The sequence below is a fragment of the Triticum dicoccoides genome, chromosome 6A, assembly GCF_002162155.2.
Source record: "Triticum dicoccoides isolate Atlit2015 ecotype Zavitan chromosome 6A, WEW_v2.0, whole genome shotgun sequence".
In the NCBI taxonomy this organism is placed as follows: domain Eukaryota; kingdom Viridiplantae; phylum Streptophyta; class Magnoliopsida; order Poales; family Poaceae; genus Triticum; species Triticum dicoccoides.
The window spans coordinates 75,837,142-75,859,828 of record NC_041390.1 but is presented as its reverse complement, the minus strand read 5'-3'; the positions used below and the strand labels follow the sequence as shown (position 1 = coordinate 75,859,828).

General features: G+C 44.1%; 3 protein-coding genes across 3 annotated transcripts; 2 read left to right on the top strand and 1 right to left on the bottom strand.

Annotated features, from left to right (window-relative positions):
• Window positions 1-7,134: 7,134 nt before the first annotated feature.
• Window positions 7,135-10,249, top strand: LOC119315668. The gene is made up of 3 exons (XM_037590200.1): window positions 7,135-8,187; window positions 9,329-9,547; window positions 9,760-10,249. The coding sequence occupies exons 1-3, from the start codon at window positions 7,135-7,137 to the stop codon at window positions 9,931-9,933; spliced, it is 1,446 nt and encodes a 481-aa protein (XP_037446097.1). The 3' UTR covers window positions 9,934-10,249.
• Window positions 10,250-11,311: 1,062 nt separating this feature from the next.
• On the bottom strand, window positions 11,312-14,281 carry LOC119315075. Its single transcript, XM_037589746.1, has 6 exons — window positions 14,071-14,281; window positions 13,897-13,979; window positions 13,746-13,804; window positions 13,152-13,661; window positions 12,610-12,700; window positions 11,312-11,878 (listed from the first exon to the last, which is right to left on the bottom strand). Exons 1-6 carry the CDS (start codon window positions 14,219-14,221, stop codon window positions 11,792-11,794), a joined length of 981 nt encoding a protein of 326 aa, XP_037445643.1. The 5' UTR covers window positions 14,222-14,281; the 3' UTR covers window positions 11,312-11,791.
• A 213-nt stretch (window positions 14,282-14,494) lies between these two features.
• Window positions 14,495-22,131, top strand: LOC119315074 (myb-binding protein 1A-like protein). Its single transcript, XM_037589745.1, has 8 exons — window positions 14,495-15,180; window positions 15,298-15,423; window positions 15,507-15,704; window positions 17,009-17,236; window positions 17,402-18,547; window positions 19,600-19,935; window positions 20,263-20,746; window positions 21,132-22,131. The coding sequence occupies exons 1-8, from the start codon at window positions 14,590-14,592 to the stop codon at window positions 21,905-21,907; spliced, it is 3,885 nt and encodes a 1,294-aa protein (XP_037445642.1). The 5' UTR covers window positions 14,495-14,589; the 3' UTR covers window positions 21,908-22,131.
• Window positions 22,132-22,687: the final 556 nt, after the last annotated feature.

The following is a 22,687-nucleotide window of genomic DNA, read 5'->3' as shown; positions in this document are numbered from 1 at the left end:
ACAAAACCACTAGTTTCAAGTAAAGGGACAAAGGGAAGAAAGGGGAACTTCAAGAAGAACGGCAAGCAAGTTGCTGCTCAAGTGAAAAAACCCAAGTCTGGACCTAAGCCTGAAACTAAGTGCTTCTACTGCAAAGGGACTGGTCATTGGAAGCGGAACTACCCCAAGTAATTGGCGGATAAGAAGGATGGCAAAGTGAACATAGGTATATTTGATATACATGTTATTGGTGTGTACTTTACTAGTGTTTATAGCAACCCCTCAGTATTTGATACTAGTCCAGTTGCTAAGAATAGTAACTCGAAACGGGAGTTGCAGAATGAACAGAGACTAGTTAAGGGTGAAGTGATGATGTGTACTGGAAATGGTTCCAAGATTGATATGGTCATCATCGCACACTCCCTATACTTTCGGGATTAGTGTTAAACCTAAAATAAATGTTATTTAGTGTTTGCGTTGAGCATGAATATGATTGGATCATGTTTATTGCAATACGTTTATTCATGTAAGCTAGAGAATAATTGTTGTTCTGTTTACATGAATAAAACCTTCTATGGTCATACACCCAATGAAAATGGTTTGTTGGATCTCGATCGTGGTGATACACATTTTCATAATATTGGAGCCAAAAGATGCAAAGTTAATAATGATAGTGCAACTTATTTATGGCACTACAGTTTAGGTCATATTGGTGTAAAGCGCACGAAGAAAATCCATGCTGATGGGCTTTTGGAATCACTTGATTATGAATCAGTTGATGCTTGCGAACCATGCCTCATGGGCAAGATGACTAAGACTCCGTTCTCCGGAACAATGGAGTGAGCAACATATTTGTTGGAAATCATACATACTGATGTATGTGGTCCGATGAATATTGAGGCTCGCGGCAGGTATCATTATTTTCTGATCTTCACAGATGATTTGAGCAGATATGAGTATATCTACTTGATGAAACACAAGTCTGAAACATTTGAAAAGTTCAAAGAATTTCAGAGTGAAGTGGAGAATCATCGTAACAAAAATAGAAGTTTCTATGATATGATCGCAGAAGTAAAATATTTGAGCTACGAGTTTGGCCTTCAGTTAAAACAATGTGAAATAGTTTCACTACTCACGCCACATGGAACACCACAGTGTAATGGTGTGTCCGAACGTCGTAACCGTACTTTATTAGATATGGTGTGATCTATGATGTCTCTTACCAATTTACCACTATCGTTTTGGGGTTATGCATTAGAGACAGCTACATTCACATTAAATAGGGCACCATCTAAATCCGTTGAGACGACACCGTATGAACTATGGTTTGGCAAGAAACCTAAACTGTCGTTTCTTAAAGTTTGAGGTTGCAATGCTTATGTGAAAAAGTTTCAACCTGATAAGCTCAAACCCAAATCGGAGAAGTGCGTCTTCATAGGATACCCAAAAGAAAATTTTGGGTACACCTTCTATCATAGATTCGAAGGCAAGATATTCATTGCTGAGAATGGATCCTTTCTAGAGAAGGAGTTTCTCTCGAAAGAAGTGAGTGGGAGGAAAGTAGAACTTGATAAGGTAACTGTACCTGCTCCCTTATTGGAAAGTAGTTCATCACAGAAATCTGTTCCTGTGACTACTACACCAATTAGTGAGGAAGCTAATGATGATGATCATGTAACTTCAGATCAAGTTACTACCGAACCTCGTAGGTAACCAAAGTGAGATCTGCACCAGAGTGGTACGGTAATCCTGTTCTGGAGGTCATGTTACTTGACTATGACGAACCTACAAACTATGAGGAAGCGATGATGAGCCCAGATTCCGTGAAATGGCTTGAGGCCATGAAATCTGAGATGAGATCCATGTATAAGAACAAAGTATGGACTTTGATTGACTTGCCCAAAGATCAGCGAGCCATTGAGATTAAATGGATCTTCAAGAGGAAGACGGACGCTGATAGTAGTGTTACTATCTACAAAGCTAGAATTGTCGCAAAAGGTTTTTGACAAGTTCAAGGTGTTGACTACGATGAGAGTTTCTCACTCGTGTCTATGATTAAGTCTGTCCGAATCATGTTAGCAATTGCCACATTTTATGAAATTTGGCAAATGGATAAACAAAACTATATTCCTTAATGGATTTATTAAAGAAGAGTTGTATATGATGCAACAAGAAAGTTTTGTCAATCCTAAAGGTGCTAACAAAATAGGCAAGCTCCAGCGATCCATCTATGGACTGGTGCAACCATCTCAGAGTTGGAATATACGCTTTGATAAGTTGATCAAAGAATATAGTTTTATGCAGACTTGCGGTGAAGCCTATATTTACAAGAAAGTGAGTGGGAGCACTACAACATTTCTGATAAGTATATGTGAATGACATATTGTTGATCGGAGATATTGTAGAATTATTCTGCAAAGCATAAAGGAGTGTTTGAAAGGAGTTTTTCAAAGAAAGACCTCGGTGAAGCTGCTTACATATTGAGCATCAAGATCTATAGAGATAGATCAAGACGCTTGATAAGTTTTTCAATGAGTACATACCTTGACAAGATTTTGAAGTAGTTCAAAATGGAACAGTCAAAGAAAGAGTTCTTGCCTGTGTTACAAGGTGTGAAACTGAGTAAGACTCAAAGCCCGACCACGGCAGAAGATAGAAAGAGAATGAAAGTCATTCCCTATGCCTTGATCATAGGTTCTATAAAATATGTCATGCTGTGTACCAGATCTATTATATACCCTAGACTGTTTTTGGCAAGGGAATACAATAGTGATCTAGGAGTAGATCACTGGACAACGGTCAAAATTATCCTTAGTGGAATAAGGATATGTTTCTCGATTATGGAGGTGACAAAAAGGTTCGTCCTAAAGGGTTACGTCGATGCAAATTTTGACACTGATCCAGATGACTCTAAATATCAATCTGGATACATATTGAAAGTGAGAGCAATTAGCTAGAGTAGCTCCGTGCAGAGCATTGTTGACATAGAAATTTGCAAAATACTTACGGATCTGAATGTGGAAGCCCCGTTGACTAAACTTCTCTCACAAGCAAAACATGATCACACCTTAGTACTCTTTGGGTGTTAATCACATAGCGATGCGAACTAGATTATTGACTCTAGTAAACCCTTTGGGTATTGGTCACATGTCGATGTGAACTATGGGTGTTAATCACATGGTGATTTGAACTATAGGTATTAAATCACATGGTGATGTGAACTAGATTATTGACTCTAGTGCAAGTGGGAGACTGAAGGAAATATGGCCTAGAGGCAATGATAAAGTTATTATTTATTTCCTTATATCATGATAAATGTTTATTATTCATGCTAGAATTGTATTAACCGAAAACATAATACATGTGTGAATACATAGACAAACAGAGTGTCACTAGTATGCCTCTACTTGACTAGCTCGTTGATCAAAGATGGTTATGTTTCCTAACCATAGACATGAGTTTTCATTTGATTAACGGGATCACATCATTAGGAGAATGATGTGATTGACTTGACCCATTCCGTTAGCTTAGCACTTGATCGTTTAGTTTGTTGCTATTGCTTTCTTCATGACTTATACATGTTCCTACGACTATGAGATTATGCAACTCTCGTTTACCGAAGGAACACTTTATGTGCCACCAAACGTCACAACATAACTGGGTGATTATAAAGGTGCTCTACAGGTGTCTCCGAAGGTACTTGTTGGGTTGGCGTATTTCAAGATTAGGATTTGTCACTCCGATTGTCGGAGAGGGATCTCTGGGCCCACTCGGTAATGCACATCACTATAAGCCTTGCAAGCATTGCAACTAATGAGTTAGTTGCGGGATGATGTATTACGAAATGAGTAAAGAGACTTGCCAGTAACGAGATTGAACTAGGTATTGAGATACCGACGATCGAATCTCGGGCAAGTAACATACCGATGACAAAGGGAACAACGTATGTTGTTATGCGGTTTGATCGATAAAGATCTTCGTAGAATATGTAGGAGCCAATATGAGCATCCAGGTTCCGCTATTGGTTATTGACCGGAGACGTGTCTCGGTCATGTCTACATAGTTCTCGAACCCGTAGGGTCCGCACGCTTAAAGTTCGATGACGGTTATATTATGAGTTTATGTGTTTTGATGTACCGAAGGTAGTTTGGAGTCCCGGATGAGATCGGGGACATGACGAGGAGTCTCGAAATGGTCGATATGTAAAGATCGATATATTGGACGACTATATTCGGACATCGGAAAGGTTTCGAGTGATTCGGGTATTTATCATAGTACCGGGGAGTTACGGGAATTTGCCGGGGAGTGTATGGGCCTTATTGGGCTTTAAGGGAAAGAGAGAGAGGCAGGTCGCGCGCCCCCAAGGCCTAGTCCGAATTGGACTAGGGGGAAGGGCTGCGCCCCCTCCTTCCTTCTCTTCTCTTTTCCCTTTCCTTCTCTCCTACTCCTACTACTTGGAAGGGCTCCTAGTTCTACTAGGAAAGGGGGAATCCTACTCCCGGTGGGAGTAGGACTCCCCTAGGGCGCGCCATAGAGAGGGCCGGCCCCTCCCCTCCTCCACTCCTTTATATACGTGGCCAGGGGCACCCCATAGACACAAAAATTGATCTCTTGATCTCTTAGCCGTGTGCGGTGCCCCCCTCCACCATAATCCACCTCGATCATATCATAGCGGTGCTTAGGCGAAGCCCTGCGTCGGTAGAACATCATCATCGTCACCACGCCGTCGTGCTGACAAAACTCTCCCTCAACACTCGGCTGGATCGGAGTTCGAGGGACGTCATCGAGTTGAACGTGTGCAGAACTCGGAGGTGCCGTGCGTTCGGTACTTGATCGGTCGGACCGTGAAGACGTACGACTACATCAACCGCGTTGTGCTAACGCTTCCGCTTTCGGTCTACGAGGGTACGTAGACACACTCTCCCCTCTCATTGCTATGCATCACCATGATCTTACGTATGCGTAGGATTTTTTTTTAAAATTACTACGTTCCCCAACACTTAATCTTGGTCTAGAAAAAACAAAAGTGGAGAAAACATAATCTTACAACTAGATATGGAGATATGGTAGAAATCATATCAGAAAGAAAGTGTGGTCTTGAACAACTTACGATGAATAACAGTATTAAGCAAATCGGTAGTTAAATGCTCGGATAAATAATTCCCTTGAGTGTATTTTATCAACGTTTACTTTTACAACATCCTTCTTAGACACTAACCTTTGCATAGAACATTCATGTTGTGACAATATTGATGGATCGCTAGGTTTTGGCAGCATCACTCGTAAGAAGATTTAGTACTACCAAAAATTGTACGGTAATGAATTAAGTAGGACATCTAGTTGAATATTTTATTTCAATGTACTGCATTTCCATATTACTTAAGGAAGATGTAATGCGTCAAATAAAATTGAGAGTAAATCAATGAAAGTATTTCTAATTTTACAGACGAACAAAGAATTAGTTACTACCCCTATGTAAAGAAATATAACGCTCTTATATTTCTTTACAGTAGAAGTAGTGAAGTAGTGATCTAAACGCTTTTATATTCCTTTACAGATAGAGTATATTACTAAGTATATTACTGAAGAAATAAGATGTGATGTCACTTGGTTTGAACAGGGAATAATCAAGGAAACCATTGTCTAGTGTAAATACTGTCCGCCTCCTGTCCTAGCCGCCAATCCTCCTCCCCCACTAGCGCCTACGACACAGCCGTACATTCTGTGATGTGTTCGATTCGATGTGACAGGTGGAGAGGAAATCTGGTGGAACCAAGTTACAATGAAAACTTAGTGGGAACCACATTCCAAAGTTTCCGAAAATTCTATACAAAACAAACTATATTAAGAGGTTAGTGTTCTTTTGCGGGGAGGGGTGTTGTTCCATTAGCATGTGAAATTTCAAGTTCAAACACAAAGTCATTTGAGACGGTACAAAGATCGAGACGCCTAGCCAGCCGCCGCCTACCAAAAAAAAAACTAGGGTTTCTCTGCCTCCCGCCGGCGCCGACGTCGGTCCGCCCCGTCTACCGTGGCCTTAGGGCCATGGGGACGGAGTGGATCCCGGTCCTTGCCGGTGGAAGGGCTTCGTTTTTAGATCCTTTTTCGAGATTTGTTAGGGTTTGTGTCCTATTCGGGAAGACGAGACGGCGGCGATTTTTTGAATATGAAATAAAGGTCTCCCCGCCTAGTCCTCGTTCCAGTGATGTGTCTAGCATCGCCGGTGGGCGTGTGGAGGTGTGTCTCCGATGGATCTGTCTCTGGTGGATTTGCTCGGATCTGTTTGTCGTTCGTCTTTGTTCGTGTGTCTTCAGGTTGGATCCTTCTTATCTACACTCTTCATCGGTGGCGGTTCCTATTCTGGTGCGTTGGTTCTACGGGGCCTTAGCACGACGACTTCCCGACTGTCTACTACAACAAGATTTGCCCGACTCCGGCGAGGGAGGGGCGATGACAACGGCGCGCTTCAGTGCTTGTAGTCGTCGCTGGATGGTCTACGGATCTAGATGCAATTTTTATTATTTCTAGTGTTCGTTGTACTACCATAACTGAAGATGAATAGATCAGGAGTTTATCCCGAAAAAAACCACAAAGTCATTTACGAGGAATGGAAAAACAAATTCAACAATAGATAGTGACATTTACTGTTTGACACTATTTATTACTCCCCGCCCCATAATGTAAGATGTTTTTTGTAACACTGATGGACGAAGGGAGTACCAAATTTGTTTTTTCACACCACGAAAATGAATTAGAGTTTGAACTTGGGAGTTTACATGCCAGTAGAACATCACTCTCTTAACACAATATTTTCTTTTAAGATTGTTTTTTTAGAACTTCACAACATAGTTTTCACATGGACATGGTTTTCATCGTAGTAGCTTTGGTTTTCCCCTGATATTCTCTCGTGGCCTGTGTGGTGAATCTATGATTCCGTTGTCCAAAAAACAGTCGAGCATTGCATGAATGCGTCTGATCTCTTATTTCGGTATCTCCCCGGTCCATTCTTCTTCCCTCCCAAATCCCACGCCCCAACCCAAATCAAACCCAACCCGCCGTTCTTCTCCGCCAAAAACTCCACAAAAGCAAAGCCGCATCCCCCACCCAAATCCAACCCCACAGGCTAAACCCCGCCACGCCCGCCCGCCGGTCCCCATGGACTCCTCCTCCACCTCCGGGTCCGGGGCCGCCGTCGCAGGGCCCGAGCCGACGTCAAGCCGCCGCGCCAGCTACGGCCCGGTCCTCGAGGACGAGCCGCCGCGCCTCCGCTTCACCGTCGGGCAGTACCCGACCAGGTTCCCGCTGGCGGACGCCCCCGGCTTCATCTCCTCCATCGGCGCCGCCCTCGCCCGCCACGCCGACGCCGACGCGCAGGTCGAGCCGCTCGAGATCTCCCTCGTCTTCCGCGCCCCGCACCAGCACTACATCGCCAGCCTCGGCGCGTACGCCACGGAGCACCCCCACGCCGCGCTCGTCACGGCCGACCACGTCCGCGCGTGGCTGCGCTTCGGCATGGCCCGCGCCGCGGGTTCCTTCGTGCTCGAGCTGCCACCACGCCCGCGGTCGACGACCGAGGAGAGCGCGTCGGGTGCGGCGGCGGAAGCAGAGAAGAACGGCGTGGCTCTGGAGCTGCCGCGCTCGGCCGCGTCGGCGATCGTGGCGCTGACCCTGGGCGACGCCACCCTCGCGCTCCCCGCGCCCGCGGACGCCTCGTTCCACGCGCTCGCGGAGCTGCTGCTCAGCAACGCCCGGATCAGCGACCAGCACCGCCTCAGCGGGCTCCTCTCGTCCCCGTCCTTCCCTCGCCTGAAGAGGCTTCGGCTCGAGCACCTGGCGGGCGTGGGGGAGCTGGACCTCTGCGTCGGCGACCTCGAGGAGCTGGCGATCGTGGGCGTGCGCGACCTGTGGTGCCTGCAGGTGAGCGCGCCACGCCTGCGCGCGCTCCGCGTCACCGAGTGCTTCAGGCTGGAGTCCAGCGCAGGGGAGCTGGCGATCGCCGCGCCGGCGCTCGAGGCGCTCACGTGCTCCAGCATGTGCAGGATGCAGGGCCTGCAGTTCGACAGCGGGCCGTCCGTTCGGGAGATCGGGGGGCTTCCCCTGTGGACGCACGGGCACGCCAACCATGCCGCCCGCAACGAGGCCGCCATATCGATCCCGAAGCAATGCACCGCCGCGCACCGCCTTAACCTGGACCTACATGTGCCCAGCGTAAGCTTCAGATGCATGAAACAACCTCTGAGTGTTCAATGCAGCTACAAATTATGACCATCTGAATTATTACTATGTTCGTGGCTATGCAGGTTAAGAGTATTTCTAACTGCATCTAATAGTAGTTCACAAAGTTGGTAGATCACCTTATAGTGTTCAGACTTCTGACAAACTATCTTGCTGACTAATACAATCTGCTATTCAATGCATGCTACATGAAACAACCTCCATATGTTCAATGCAGTCATATGTTACACTCGTCTTATCATAGTCATCCTTGAGCTTGTTATAAGAATATCGAGAAGTTTATCCAATCTACTTCACTGAGTTTCTAAATCGCCATAAGTTGCTCTGACTTCTGACGAACTAGCTTGCTGGAGGATAATAGAATGTGCCATTCTCCCTGGCTTAAACCTCCATTCCTGCCATGAACAATTTCCTGCAGTATATATACAGTTTTCCTGTCATGAACAATTTGTCAATGCATGAAACAACCTCTAAATGTTCAATGCAGCTACAAGTTATGACCATCTGAATTGTTACATGTTCATAGCTATGCTGGTTAAGAGTATTTCGAACTGCATCTCATATGTTTCACATGGTTGGTAGATCACCTTGTAGTGTTCTGACTTCTGACAAACTAGCTTGTTGACTAATACAATCTGCTATTCAAATGCATGCTACATGAAACAACCGTCCAAATGTTCAATGCAGTCAGATGTTACACTCGTCTTATCATGGTCATCCTTAAGCTTGTTATAAGAAGAATATTAAGAAGTTTATCTAATCTACTTCACTGAGTTTGTAAATCGCCATAAATTGCTCTGACTTCTGACGAACTAGCTTGCTGTGTATAATAGAATGTGCCATTCTCCCTAGCTTAAACCTCCATTCCCTGTAATAAACGGTTTGTCAATGATCACTGGTACTCTGATATGCATTTCCTGCTGTATATATACAGTTCTCCTAATACTATCTTCTAATACACTCCATTTTGTAACCTGCGTACATTTTCTTTCTGGCTTCAGTTTTCCTTTATTAATGTAGTGATTAGCTGCCCAATACTGAGACATGTACCACAAATGCAGTAGTATATGAGTGTACTGATTAGCTGCCGAATGCCGAAATATCCCTTGTGCAGTATATGAGGGAGGCCCTGGTGGATGGTATGGATTCAGGGATGGCGGATTGTGAGAGCATACTAGTGGATGACATACCACAGCTACTTAACATCACTGCTCTGAGGGTCAATATCTCAACATGGAAGGGGCATTCATATGCTGCCAGTTTGGCAAGGCTCATTGCACAGTGCAGCAATCTGGAAGATCTCCGCATTGAAGTCACGAGAGGCACCGAGAAGGTGAGTTCCTCTAGCACCCGAAATCAATCGATTAAATACGCAATTCGGCACTAAAATACTTATATTGTCTGCATCCAAATTGGCTATAAGAGCTAAGGGTTGAAATGGTGTTGGCACGAAATTTACCTTTTCATGTTTTATATAGTCATCTCATGGCTCTTCGTCGAGAAAAAAATTGTCTCAATTATTGACCGTTTGGTGAACTGGATCAGCCGGCATGCTTGGATCGAGCTTGCGTCTGCCACGACGAAGACGGCTGGGAGAACCAGCAGCTCTCACTGGAGCGCCTTGTACACTTGAACATCACCGGGTTCCAGGGACTGGACTACGAGGAGCGCCTGGCTCAGATGATACTGGCAGGCACCCCAGCTCTCAAGAGAGAATGAAGTTGCCTTAGAGAGGGAGTGGGTGTTCATTCCTTCCTACTCCAGGGTCGTTGGATCACTTGTGGCGATAGTAGATGCCGAATTGGCTAGACGCATGAGACCATCTCAATTCTGATATGCTAGCTTGAATGTTCTGTGCTTCTTTAGGAGGCATCAAAAGTTCAAAACCGAGGATGGTAATTTTCGTCGAGCACTTGAAGTTCATCTATTAGTTCGTCTTCTCATGCCATGCCCTAGCTGTTGTTGCAATCGTTCTGGTGTATGTTGCACTAGCTACTCGGTCTTGTGAGCTGTGGTGAGCTGAAATGTGATCTTGTTTTGGTTTGCTTAGTTACCATGCACTTTGATATATCCATGCTCATTCTGTTTTTCCATATATTTTAACAAGTAGCACAGGCCTTGGTGACAGAGCAGTGTAAGAACAAACAGCTCTGTGAAATTGAAGGAGGGCCTCGCCATCAGTTTCGCCTCCATTGCAACAGGGGATGGCTTTGCCTCCTTTGCCCTGTCGTTCAGGACGAATCTGAGCGCATGCTTCTTTTTTTCAGAACTTTCAATTGGATTTCATACGTGTTCCTAGTTTGTTCTTCAGATTGCACTAGATCGGATTTTGTAGAATCACCATAAGGTGTTGTTTTCTTTGAGATACCTTTGGTTTTCTAAAATAAATATTCGGTAGATATATTGTGTTCTTGGGGAGCATGGAATAATGTCCAGCTAATTTTTTAGTGCATGAAACTGAGGGGGGTTTGCAGGGCTAAAGCAGAATCTTGTAGTTACTTATATATGTTGTTTGTGTTGGTTATCTTCCTTAGGGTCAAAATCGATTGATCAAAATCTTTGAAAAAAGGATAGCATATAGAGAACTGAGGATAGACTTGATCAAAATCGATTGTCCTCCAATGAAAAGCAACTTGCCTTTTCAATTGCTCAACCGTTTCTCTAAGCACTATCAGAATTCTGTAGTACTTAATCGAGAATTGACCTGATGCACAACCAAATATGTCAGCGTATTTAGCAGCCATCTCATTTGTCTCTTCGAAGTAGAACAATTCACTTTTATGGAAGTTCATAACAAGACCTGACATTTGCTCAAAAGCTGAAAGCAAGAGTTTCAGGTTTTGAGCTTTATCTAGGTCATATTCCTAAAAAAGAACCTTATCAGCGGCATATTGCAAGATAGAGAGGGCACCATTGACAAGGTGCGGCACTACTCCTGCTTCGCGCTCAAGCAGGATAGCCAACATATAGGACGACATTCAGATGAATAATTTTGTACCACAGGGATTCTAATCCTTTTGCAAGTTTGCATGTATATACTTGACACGAGCACAATCATGCGGACAAAAGCTGATATATAAAAGCACATATCTGAAGCTGCAAAGTAAAGGTGATCGGTACCGCCATGCTTTCATTATCCTTCTTTAGGAAAACACATTCCAGTATTTGTTATTAAAATTGATGCTCCAGCCGGTCATCATTTCCAGGAATAGCATCTACATTACAGTGATCCGCACATGGTACAAAGCCGATACAGAGCTAGACACAGAAACAACTGCCACGTTAAGAAATTTCAAGCAAAGCTGCGAAGGATGGCATTGTTTCACTTAAGGAAAGCGTTAGAGAGGCTCACAATAGATCTCCACGAAGTAACTACTACTGGTAATGAACCTATGAGTTCCCAGTACCACGGCATCGTCGGCATGGAGCATGGGTGATACCAAATGAGAACCTTAGAGTACAGAACTCATCTATTTGCAATATCTGCCGCAGTACCCATTTGAAAGAAGTACTTGTGTAGCACCCCTTTTATTAGGTGATTCCACGCCTTATTAAGAGAGAACCTCCTCAGATAGAACTATGCTCCATATTTTGGCGCTTTCCAGAGCTTAAATGCAACCTCATGTAGAAAGCGCTCGGCAAGCATAGCAAAGTTTCCAGCACGCTGTTGATTACATTACAAAATGAAGTTAGTTAAATGATTTAAGGAAACTGAAACTAAAGAGAGAAAAATGGTAAGACCTGTGTTTGGAAATAATTAAGAATCACCAGCCAAAACTTCAAACACATAGAAACATAACATGGTTGGAAGCATAGGCTCTACATCATGACCAAGATGAGCACACAGATGGGGAAGCTGTGAGAATGTAAAAGCAATAGCAATGCTGCCATTTAGTGTGACCCCTTCAGAAACTGCTTTACAGGAAAAAAGCTACTGCGATTTACTGTTGTGGAGCATACTCATCTGGTCAGTGACAATCATCTACGGCATCCTATAAAGATGATACACGTCACCATCCAGTGGCCATGAAAATGAGCAATTATTTTATGCTGCATACCTACCACAAGATGTTCTTTGGGTAACCAGCCATGGTGAGTAATACGATAGTTACTATATTATCACATAAACTGCCCACTACCCAAGGAATTAATATCAATACTACATTGCTTATTCTAATCTACAAACTCTATTTTCTAAAAAAGGTACTGTCATGTTTCTAATGCTGGCACCAGTACCCACACTAGAAAAAGGGAGAACTGCAGTGTTTGTCCATTATAAACAACTGAAGAAACAAAGTAATAAACAGGATCACGGGAACAAACTTGCATATATAGTATTATTTGATAAAGTTTCTATGATTCAGGTAAACATTCTAAAAAGTGCATTAAGCAGACCTTTATAAATTCCTCAAAAGAGAACTCTTTGGCCAAATCGGAACGTGTTACTCCTTGTTGCCACTGTGCCAGTAGCATTGGATGATGATTCCTGCAGGATATGCATAATAAAGTTATTTGTGTAAGTCTAGATGTGTCATTGTACACAGATGTGCTTTCATTGTACAATACATTGCTCCATGGTTGAGTGCGTAAAACAACAAAATTAGGCACATAGACTGATGTAGCATCTACTGTAAAATAATTTAGTCCTGTCCTGTCATGCATTAGAATGGCATTTTTCAACTTCACTTCACAAAACCAAAAGGTGGCTGTTAGCTTTCATGAGATGGCTAAATGGTTGTGATACGGGCCATTGCAGAGTCATTTTGTACACCGAAATATTGACTGGAAATGACAAACAGGTTATATATGGAAGGCCATGATATGGTTCAACTCACATCAAACACATACAGAATCTAAAGGAGCATTTTTCTGCAATAAAGATTGCACTTCAAAACATCTGTTATGACTTTCATTTGCTAGCCAAGAACAACATTTACCTGACATCATCCAACGTCTTTCCTGCTTTCATAGTGTAGCTCTGGCGTGGACGGAGTAACTTCAAGTCGGAATCAGTTTCGGTTGAAGAGTTTACGATGAGGCACGCCTCTTCCTTATTTTCTGTTGCAGATCCATAGCTCAAGATCACAGACACATGAATACGGGCGGCGACAGCTGAACCGACCGGCGCAGCTTCCATGACTGAAGCCACCAGTTTGTCAAGCCGGTTGAGATCCGTCTTCATCCCCAATTTCCCGAGCTTGCTGGCTGTGCTCTCCATTGCGGCATGCACAAACACCAGATCGAATTCGGACGCGTCCTGGACGTTCCCCTCTGCAAATCCCAGCAGAGTGAACGCCCGGTCGATTATTCTAGTGTCCTTAGAACTGCTGCCTGAACCGGACTGCGCGGCGAAATCTTCAGTTCCGAAAACGTGGAAACCAAGATTCGCCGCGAATGAGCTAACACCGGGGCAATTGGTGACCATAGCAGCTCTCAGCCCCATGAACCTGGATTTTCAGCAGCGAGTCAGCCCTCACAGTTACAGTGGATACACTAACAGTAACCAAAGCAAAAGATCACACACATCGAACCTCTCGGATAGCTTGGGGACTACTAGCTCCTGCGGATCCACCCGGGCAACTTCCCCATCCTAACGAGTTAACAAATACAATCAGCCTCACATACTCAAACCCTCTCTGCAACTACTTCGCCCTGACGCAAACCCGGAGAGCAGGATCGCACCTTGGCAGGATAGAGGGCATCGCACACGTCGAGCAGCTGCCCCAGCTCAAGGATCGTGCCGCTGTTCTTGTCCCCTCCATCCTCTAGGTTGAGAGACAAGACAGAAACCTCTCAGTTTAATGGGGGGGTAAGCAAAGCAGAGCAACCGCGCAGAGCGCGAGAGGGGATTGGTACCGTTGACGGCGGGGGTGCGGACGGAGAGGAAGCCGCAGGAGGCGATGGAGGCGAACGCGTCGAGGTGGCCCTTCCCCCCTCCGCCCCCGGCGAGCAGCGCCGCGTGGCCGGCGGCGTAGAGCACCAGCGCCCGGCTCGGCTTGTCCGCCATTGCTCCGCCGCGCCGACACACACTGCTTCCCCTTCCCCTTTCCCTTCTCTCCTCGCCCCGTCGCCTTATTCCGCGGGCCCCACACGCCGCCCTGGACGCCCACCTGCCAGAGAGAATTAATGCTTACAGGCCTGATGGTCTCGGGCCGGGCCGAGATAACTGGGCTCCAGGACCGTGGTGCCGTGATGGGCCTGGGCTGGCTTCAGTAGACGGTGAAAAAATAAGAGGGAGGGGAGGGGGGCGGGAGCAAAAACCCTAACCCTAGCAGGCCGCGCCTCTCCCCCAAGCTTGGCCGTCCCGTCTCTTCTCGGGCATAAACCTCAGCCGACGGCGGCTAGGACGCGGAGACCCACCAACCAAGCTATCTGATGGCCGGAAAGAAGCGGCCCCCGACGGCGCTGGCGGAGCTCGGCCCCGCCGCGTCGGACTCCTCGCAGGACGAGGCCGCGGCGAGGGCGGCGTGCCCGGCGGGGGAGGTGCCGGCGAAGAAGAAGAAGAAGCTGGCCATGGAGGTCAGGAAGCAGCGCAAGCAGCTCGACAAGGACCGCCACCGCCAGTCCGCGGAGAAGGCCGCCGCCGCCCCCAAGCCGCAGCCCGCGCCCGCGGCCGCGGCGGACGAGGAGGTCATGCCGGTGGTGCCGGTCTCGGTGCCAGCGCCCGCGCCCGCTCCGGTGGTGGCGGGGCCGGGGCTCCACATGAATGTCTTCAAGGACCTGGCGTCGCCCGAGGCCTCGCTGAGGGAGGCCGCGGCCGAGGCGCTTGTGGCCGAGCTCCGGGACGTGCAGAGGGCGTACGAGAAGGAGAAGGCCGCGCGGGAGGAGGGGGAGGAGGAAGAGGCGGGGGAGCGCGACGGCCCTTCGCAGATGGAGGCCGAGAAGGAGGATGGGCTGGATAACTGCGCTCCCGCCGTGCGGTATGCCATCCGGCGGCTCATCCGCGGCATCTCTTCCTCTAGAGAGGTCAGGAATGCTGTCCTGAGTCTAGGACAGAACCTACGTTCTGTGATGTAATGGGATGATTAAACTGTGGCGCCACACTTAAATTAATTGCTATATGCTCGGGGTTCTTATTTGCAGTTTGCAAGGCAAGGATTCGCGTTGGGTCTCGCGGCTGTGCTCCAATCAATTAAAGCCGTCAGCGTCGAAGCTGTTATGAAGTTGATACCTACTTTGCTGGAATATTCAGCCTCCATGAAAGGACCGGTAACTTGCGTTATGATTAGTTGCACATTTCTCATGTCTGACTGTACTGTCAGCTTAACTCTCCAATGTTCGTTCCGTTGTAGGAAGCTAAGGACAATCTTTTGGGGCGCCTGTTTGGATTTGGATCACTTGCAAGGTCTGGAAGGGTTTTAGGACAGTGGAAACGTGATAAATCTTCTCCTATTCTCAGGGATTTTGTTACAGAGGTTGTGCAACTTGGAAATAAGAAACGATATCTCACCGAGCCTGCGGTTGCATTGATTCTGGATTTAACCAGGAAGGTACATAGCTTAGGCTCATGCTTAACAATTTTTATAACATGCAATGCTCTAATCTTCTACTCCCCCCGTTCGGAATTACTTGTCACAAAAATGGATGTATCTACAACTAAAATACATCTAGATACATTCATTTCTTGGACGAGTAATTCCGAACGGAGGGAGTATTAGAACTAGACAAATATCATGCATGCTATGGAAGGTTTCTTGTGTTCGTTGAAAGGTGAAACAGCATCAGTGCAGCCCATGGCAGTCTATGCTATTTGCTGGTGGACATCGAGAACATATTTTTCCTGCTAGAATTTGATAAATATGTAAAATAAATAAATTAACTCAACAAATGTCGCAACATAAAAAAACTGGTGTTACTGTGGTGCAGCAATTTCAATCCTTGATTGCATCACCATCTGATCTTTCAATCTGCTTATATTTGTACAACAAATCTGTGACCATAGCCTCTGCCCTGATTTACATGAGGTTGTTGTATCACATGGTTGACAAGACATCCTAAAAATAAGTAACCTTAATTCTGAGTCCGATAGTGAGTTGGACTAGGTGTTTGTGTCAAGTATAAAGTACTAAGATGCTAAGCAGTCAAGTAACTACCAGCCAAAACAAGCTAACATGAATATTTATTTCTTACCAGTTTGTGTGTTTTTAGAACCCCAGAGAAGTGTGCTAGTCTTTTCTGCTGTAGTGTACTTACCTCCCTTGCTTGTTTTTTTTTCATGTGGTTGTTTTTATTGATGGCTCCTTGAAGAAGGAAATACATTGGTTTTAAGCATTAATTAACCAAATTTGGCAGTTCATTTGGTTTGAAACCTGTATTATTTTAGTGTAGAGGCTTGAATGGATGTTCTTCTGCTAAATAGTCTCATCAATATACATCTGTATCCTTATCACAAATATGCCATCATTTTTGGCTTTTGCCTTTGGTTATTATTAAGCCTTCTGACGAGCTATTATCCCCCACCCCCACCCAATCTAGCTGTAAATCAGGGGGCAAATGCAAAAACCAGTAACTCTGGTGTCATTTTTTTTATATAAGCATCCAAAGACGGAGATTACAACGTTTTTTTTACAAATAAGGGCACCATTATGAACCCAGCATTGCAGTATTGGCTATGCGCATATGGCTGCTGGGACTATACTAGTATGATTTTTTGCAATTGCACATTCTATTTCCATTTGTGGTAAAATGGAATTAAAGAACAAAACTAATATTTGTACATTTGCCATCTGTGAATGGTTCCCATATGTGATCGCTTGGTTGATTTGTTTCTTTGTAACTTCTCTGTGTGTTGCAGCTGCCAGATGAAGCTATATTCTCTGAGGTTCTAGATACCCCTTGTGTACAAGATTGGTTCAACAGAGCTGCTAATGTTGGAGATCCAGATGCGCTCTTCCTGGCTTTGAAGTTCCAAGAAAGAACTAATGTTCAGAGGGAGATATTTGGGAAGCTTCTGCCATATCCATTCAGTCTTGACAATTTTTTCACAGAAGAGCATCTTCTATCCCTTGCTGCTTGTTTTAAGGTAATTTTGAGCAATTTTAAGTTTCAGGAGGAACTTCCAAAAAAGTTTTAACATCCTATGGTCTATCTGAAATAATCAGTGTATGTTCTTATGTTCTTGAAATGTTGTATATTTTGTGGTATTTGCTGGTTGATCCTTTAATTGTTCTGCTGTAATCTTATGCAGGAATCTGCATTTTGTCTTCCACGCATTCATAGTATATGGCATGTTATCACGGACATGCTCATCCGTGAGGAAGCTTCTCAGAGTGATAACAATACGAGTTCTAGCAAAAAGCACAAAAAGAGTAAGAAAGGCAGTTCCTCCGAGGATTCAAAAAAGAACCTACGCAATTTCTGTGAGGTTATTATTGAAAGATCATTGCTGCTCTCATCTCACGACCGGAAGCATCTAGCATTTAATATAATTATTGATCTCCTACCAAGACTATCTCCATCATCTATTCAAGTAATTCTGTCCAGCAAAGTTGTTCTTGGATTGATGGACATTCTGTCTAATGCTTCATCGTGGTTGTACAATGCCGGTCAACATTTTCTGAAAGAATTAGTCAGTTTAGTAAGCAATGACAATGATCGTTGTGTTGCTGTTATCATCAACTTGCAGAAGTATAGCTTTGGAAGATTTGACAGCCTGACAAAAACAAAAACTGTTAAAGGGTTGATCGCCAAGATCCAGAATGGTCAAGATTGTTTGCATCTTGTGCAAAATTTGATGGCACTCTTTGTGGATGAAGGTTCTGTTGCAGATGAACCATCTGATCAAAGTCAGACAACTGATGAGAATTCAGAGGTTGGCTCAATTGAAGATAAGGAACTTGTTGGCGAAGGGAACGCTGACCTTCTGAAGAGTTGGGTGGTGAATACAATTCCATTTGTCTTGAAAAATCTAAAGCTTACATCTAAAGGAAGTTCGCTGACAGATTCTGAGATGATCAAGTGTATTGAAGAAAAATTTCAGGTGCAGACTGAGATACTAAAATTCTTTGCAGTCCAAGGTCTGTTCTCAGCCTCTTTAGGAACTGAGGTGACGTCATTTGAGTTGCAAGAGAAGTTCAAATGGCCAAAGGCAGCTATATCAACATCGCTTCGTAATGAATGCATTGAACAACTTCAGTTATTACTAGAAGATGCACAAAAGGACGAGGCTTTGCATGTTAGCGGGGTTAAGTCTAATGACTTAGGCTTCTACTTCATGCGTTTCATTAACACTGTGTGCAATATTCCTTCAGTTTCACTGTTCAGAACCTTGAGCAGTAATGATGATAATGCATTCAAGAAAACACTGGCTACGGAATCTGCACTTTTCCAGGAGGTTTGTGACCCACTTGGCTTATATGCTCTAGATTATGTTTTATTGGTCTGCAAAGATGATGTACTCCTTCCGTTCCTAAATATAAGTCTTTTTAGAGATTTCAATATAGACTACATACGGATGTATATAGACATATTTTAGAGTGTAGATTCACTCATTTTGAAGGGGAGCCTTGGCGCAGTGGTAAAGCTGCTGCCTTGTGACCATGAGGTCATGGGTTCAAGTCCTGGAAACAGCCTCTTACAGAAATGTAGGGAAAGGCTGCGTACTATAGACCCAAAGTGGTCGGACCCTTCCCTGGACCCTGCGCAAGCGGGAGCTACATGCACCAGGTTGCCCTTTTTTTTTTAGATTCACTCATTTTGCTCCGTATGTAGTCCACATTGGAATCTCTAAAAAGACTTGTATTAGGGAGCAGAGGGAGTAGTGAGCATGTTCTTTTTTGAGGTGTACACATGCCCTACTTGGTTGTGCATATACTCCCTCTGTCCTTTAAAGAGTGTACTTTCAACTTTGTTGGAAAGTCAAACTTTTTTATGTTTGACCGCATTTCTACAATAATACACTAACATTTATGCCATCAAATTAGTAGCATTAGATTCATTATAAAATATATTTTCATCATATACCTATTTGATTTCACAAACATTGATATATTTTTTCACAAACTCGGTCAAACTTTGAGAAAGTTTGACCCTCCAACAAATTTGGAAGTACACTCTTTAAAGGACGGAGGGAGTATGTTGGTGTGTGTGTGAAATATTGCTATAACAAATGCAGCATTATATTATTATTATCATCTGTAGATGTTGAGGGCATAAGAGAAGGCTACATTTTTACCACTGTAGCTGCCCTTATGTTGAACTTGTGCCATTAGAGCATTGCATGTATACTTTCTGACAATATGATAGCCTGTGACCAAAGAGAAGTGCATTTCTTTCTTCTTTTGTTTTGGATATCCTTCTTTTGTTTTGAATTATCATTGATGTTCCTTCATACATATTCTTGTTGGGTCTTTATCTGATATCTGCGGTTTCTTTCTGCGTGATCAGGAAAGAAAAATTGGCACTGGATTGGATTCAACTAAAATGCATGTGATACGTTATCTCCTTATTCAGTTACTGCTGCAAGTTCTGCTCCATCCGGAGGAGTTCTGGGAGGCTGCAATTGATGTGATTATATGTTGCAAGAAAACATTTCCTTCCATTGCTCAGTGTGACAATTCCAGTGCGCCGGAATCTGTTGAGGGTGGTACAGAGGAGTCTGATGAGGATGGGTCAGAGGAGCCTAATGAGGATGGGTCATTAGAGTCTATTGATGTACTTGTGCAGACTTTTCTCTCTGTTTTGCCTCATGTATCTGGCCCTGTGTGTTTTGCCATTGAACAGGCAAGTATTCATAGCAGTTGGCACTTCTACAATTTTGAAAAATCTAAAGTGATGATACTAAGAAATAAGTGGAGTGCATTCATCTTAATCATTTGTGCGTCTTTCAGTCAATGTTTATTTGCATCGTCATTCCTAAACATGAAACATACATTTTCCATATCTGTATCAGTTGAAATGGAAGCAGACAATATGCTCGTCTCACCTTTAAAAAAAAATCTTGGCATATACCTCTGTACATTAATTTGAACTGCAAAAACGTCTTACATTAGTGTGCAGAGGGAGTATTTTATTGCCTTAACTAACTACATCTTCTCTTTGAAACAACAGGTTTTCCGTGTGTTCAGTGACGAGATTACAGAAACAGGGCTTCTTGATATGCTGAGAGTTGTAAAGATAGATTTGAAAGGCTCTCGTCGTCAAACAGATAGCGACGATGACGAAGATGAGGCTCGTGTTGATATCGAAGATGATGATGAAATGGAAGATGCGGATGTTGGGAATGTTGATGATGCCACAGATGAAATGGAAGATGATTCAGCTGACGAAGTAGACGAGGATCAGGATGATTTGGAAGAGACAGTCGACAATAAGGCAACAGATGGAGATGATGCAGAAGCTACCAAAGGTGGGGAAGATTCAGATGATTCAGATGGTATGGACGACGATGCTATGTTCCGTATTGATCCTTATATTGCGAGGATTTTCAAGGAGCGCAACAACCTTCCTGGTAGTGAAACTCAGCAATCTCAACTTATGCGATTTAAGCTTCGTGTGCTTACTTTACTGGAGATATATCTTCAGAGGAATCCAGGTATATGCCCACTCATTTATTTTTGTTGTCTATATGTCGTGTATCAGGTAAAATGACACTTGTAATTGTGTAGATCAATAGTTTTCGGGTTTGCCATTCCGATGAAAGACATAGAGAATCCTATTTTATTGTGGTGACATTTTCTGTAGCTTGCACTTTCTAGTTAGATAGCTATTTGAGGACAAAACTATAATTGCTTTTTTTATCTGTTAAAATATAGTAACATGCAGAACTTTGACCATCTAATGTTTAACAGTATCAGAGGTGTTTGTTTTCTTCTCTTTTGCTTATCTTAATGTGTTCTTGTATCAATTGTTTTCTTCCATGTGATCTACCTATGTTATGCAATTTTTTTCTTGTAACCATCTGTCTCCCAACTTTGCAGGAAAAAAACTGGTGCTGGAGGTATATGCTTTCTTAATGCAAGCTTTTGTGAAATCACATAGCGCCGATGGCAATGAGCAGTTCAGGCAACGTATTGGTGGTATATTGCAGAAAAGGATATTCAAAGCAAAAGAATGTCCAAAAGGCTTTGATGTTGAACTCAGTAGACTTGAAAGTTTGCTGCAGAAGGCTCTGCATCTGGCATCACGGTCACGATACAAACCAGTTGCTTCTGCGGCCCAAAATGCCACGTTTTGGATTCTAAAGATTATCAATTCCAAGGGTTGTTCCAAGCAGGAACTTGCAAGTGTGGTCGATAAGTTCCAGTACATGCTGAATGACTACTTCAGCAACAAGAAATCACGGCTGAAGATTGGTTTTGTGAAGGAGGCTGTCCGCAGGAACCCCTGGGTAGGACGGGAGCTTTTCGGCTTTGCTCTACAGAAGATCGGCAGCACGAAGGCTGAATACCGAAGGGTTCAAACTTTGGAGCTGGTGGACTCCATATTGAAATCCTGGGTCGGCGACGACGTCTCGAGCGCATCAAAGGTTTTGAAGAAGCATATGGCTCTGCTGTGCGAGCTGATGCAGGAAATCCTCACAAAGATGCCCGAAAACAAGTCGCGTCGCCAGGAGGTCCGTAGATTCTGCACGCGGGCTCTGCAAACCGTGACGAGGCTCAATCTGAAAGAGAAGTTTCAGAAGAAGCTAAGCTCGGAAGCGTACACCCTGTGTGAGGCACAGCTGGGAGCTGCATTTGTTCCCTTCCGACAGTGATGCGTGTTAATCCATTTCGGAAGACGGTGAAAGGCACCAGAAATGACTTTGGGCTGAATTAATTTTGCTTGTAATATCAGCTCCTTAGGTTCGATTAAATTAAACTCTGTTTTTCTTTCGTGACGATACCTGAAACAGACAAGCTAGCTGTCAGCAATATTGAACAGTATGAGGATGTACGACAGTTGTCTGAGCGCCTGCATATGTTGCTGAGATTAGATTTACCGCTTGTTTGCCAAGTTCGTTCAATTGCTGGTATTAGTTCGTAAATTACCCTCTGACAAACTGGTGAGCTTGTGGCTTGCTTGCAGGGCTTCAGAGAATGCATCCAAGCCGCAATGACGGTGGCTGGATCAGCACTGTTCTCTCCTGCGTTTATGGTGGTAATTGTCTTACTTTTACTCGTAAAAATTACACCGGACAAACTGCGTAGCGATCAAGGCCTAGAAAAATGGAATATGTGTTGAAACTCTATGTAATGAGAAGCAATACATTGTGGTACCGATCCTTTTTTCCCAAGAAAGACGATAACACTCAGAGAGTGTCGTTTTGACACACAGGAGTGCGCGCTTCTGATTTTAAAGTGTGTTTTAATGTATTTTGAAATGTCAAAAATTTACAAACAAAAATTTGGCGTGTACATCTCGATATTATACATGCTCACAAAGTCTCGTGAAAAAACCGACAAGTTATGTGTTGTGTATGAAAAAAAAACAAAATCCGATGTTAGAAAGTGCTTTTCACAAGACATTATTTTTGTCTTTTTACACAAGCCTTAAA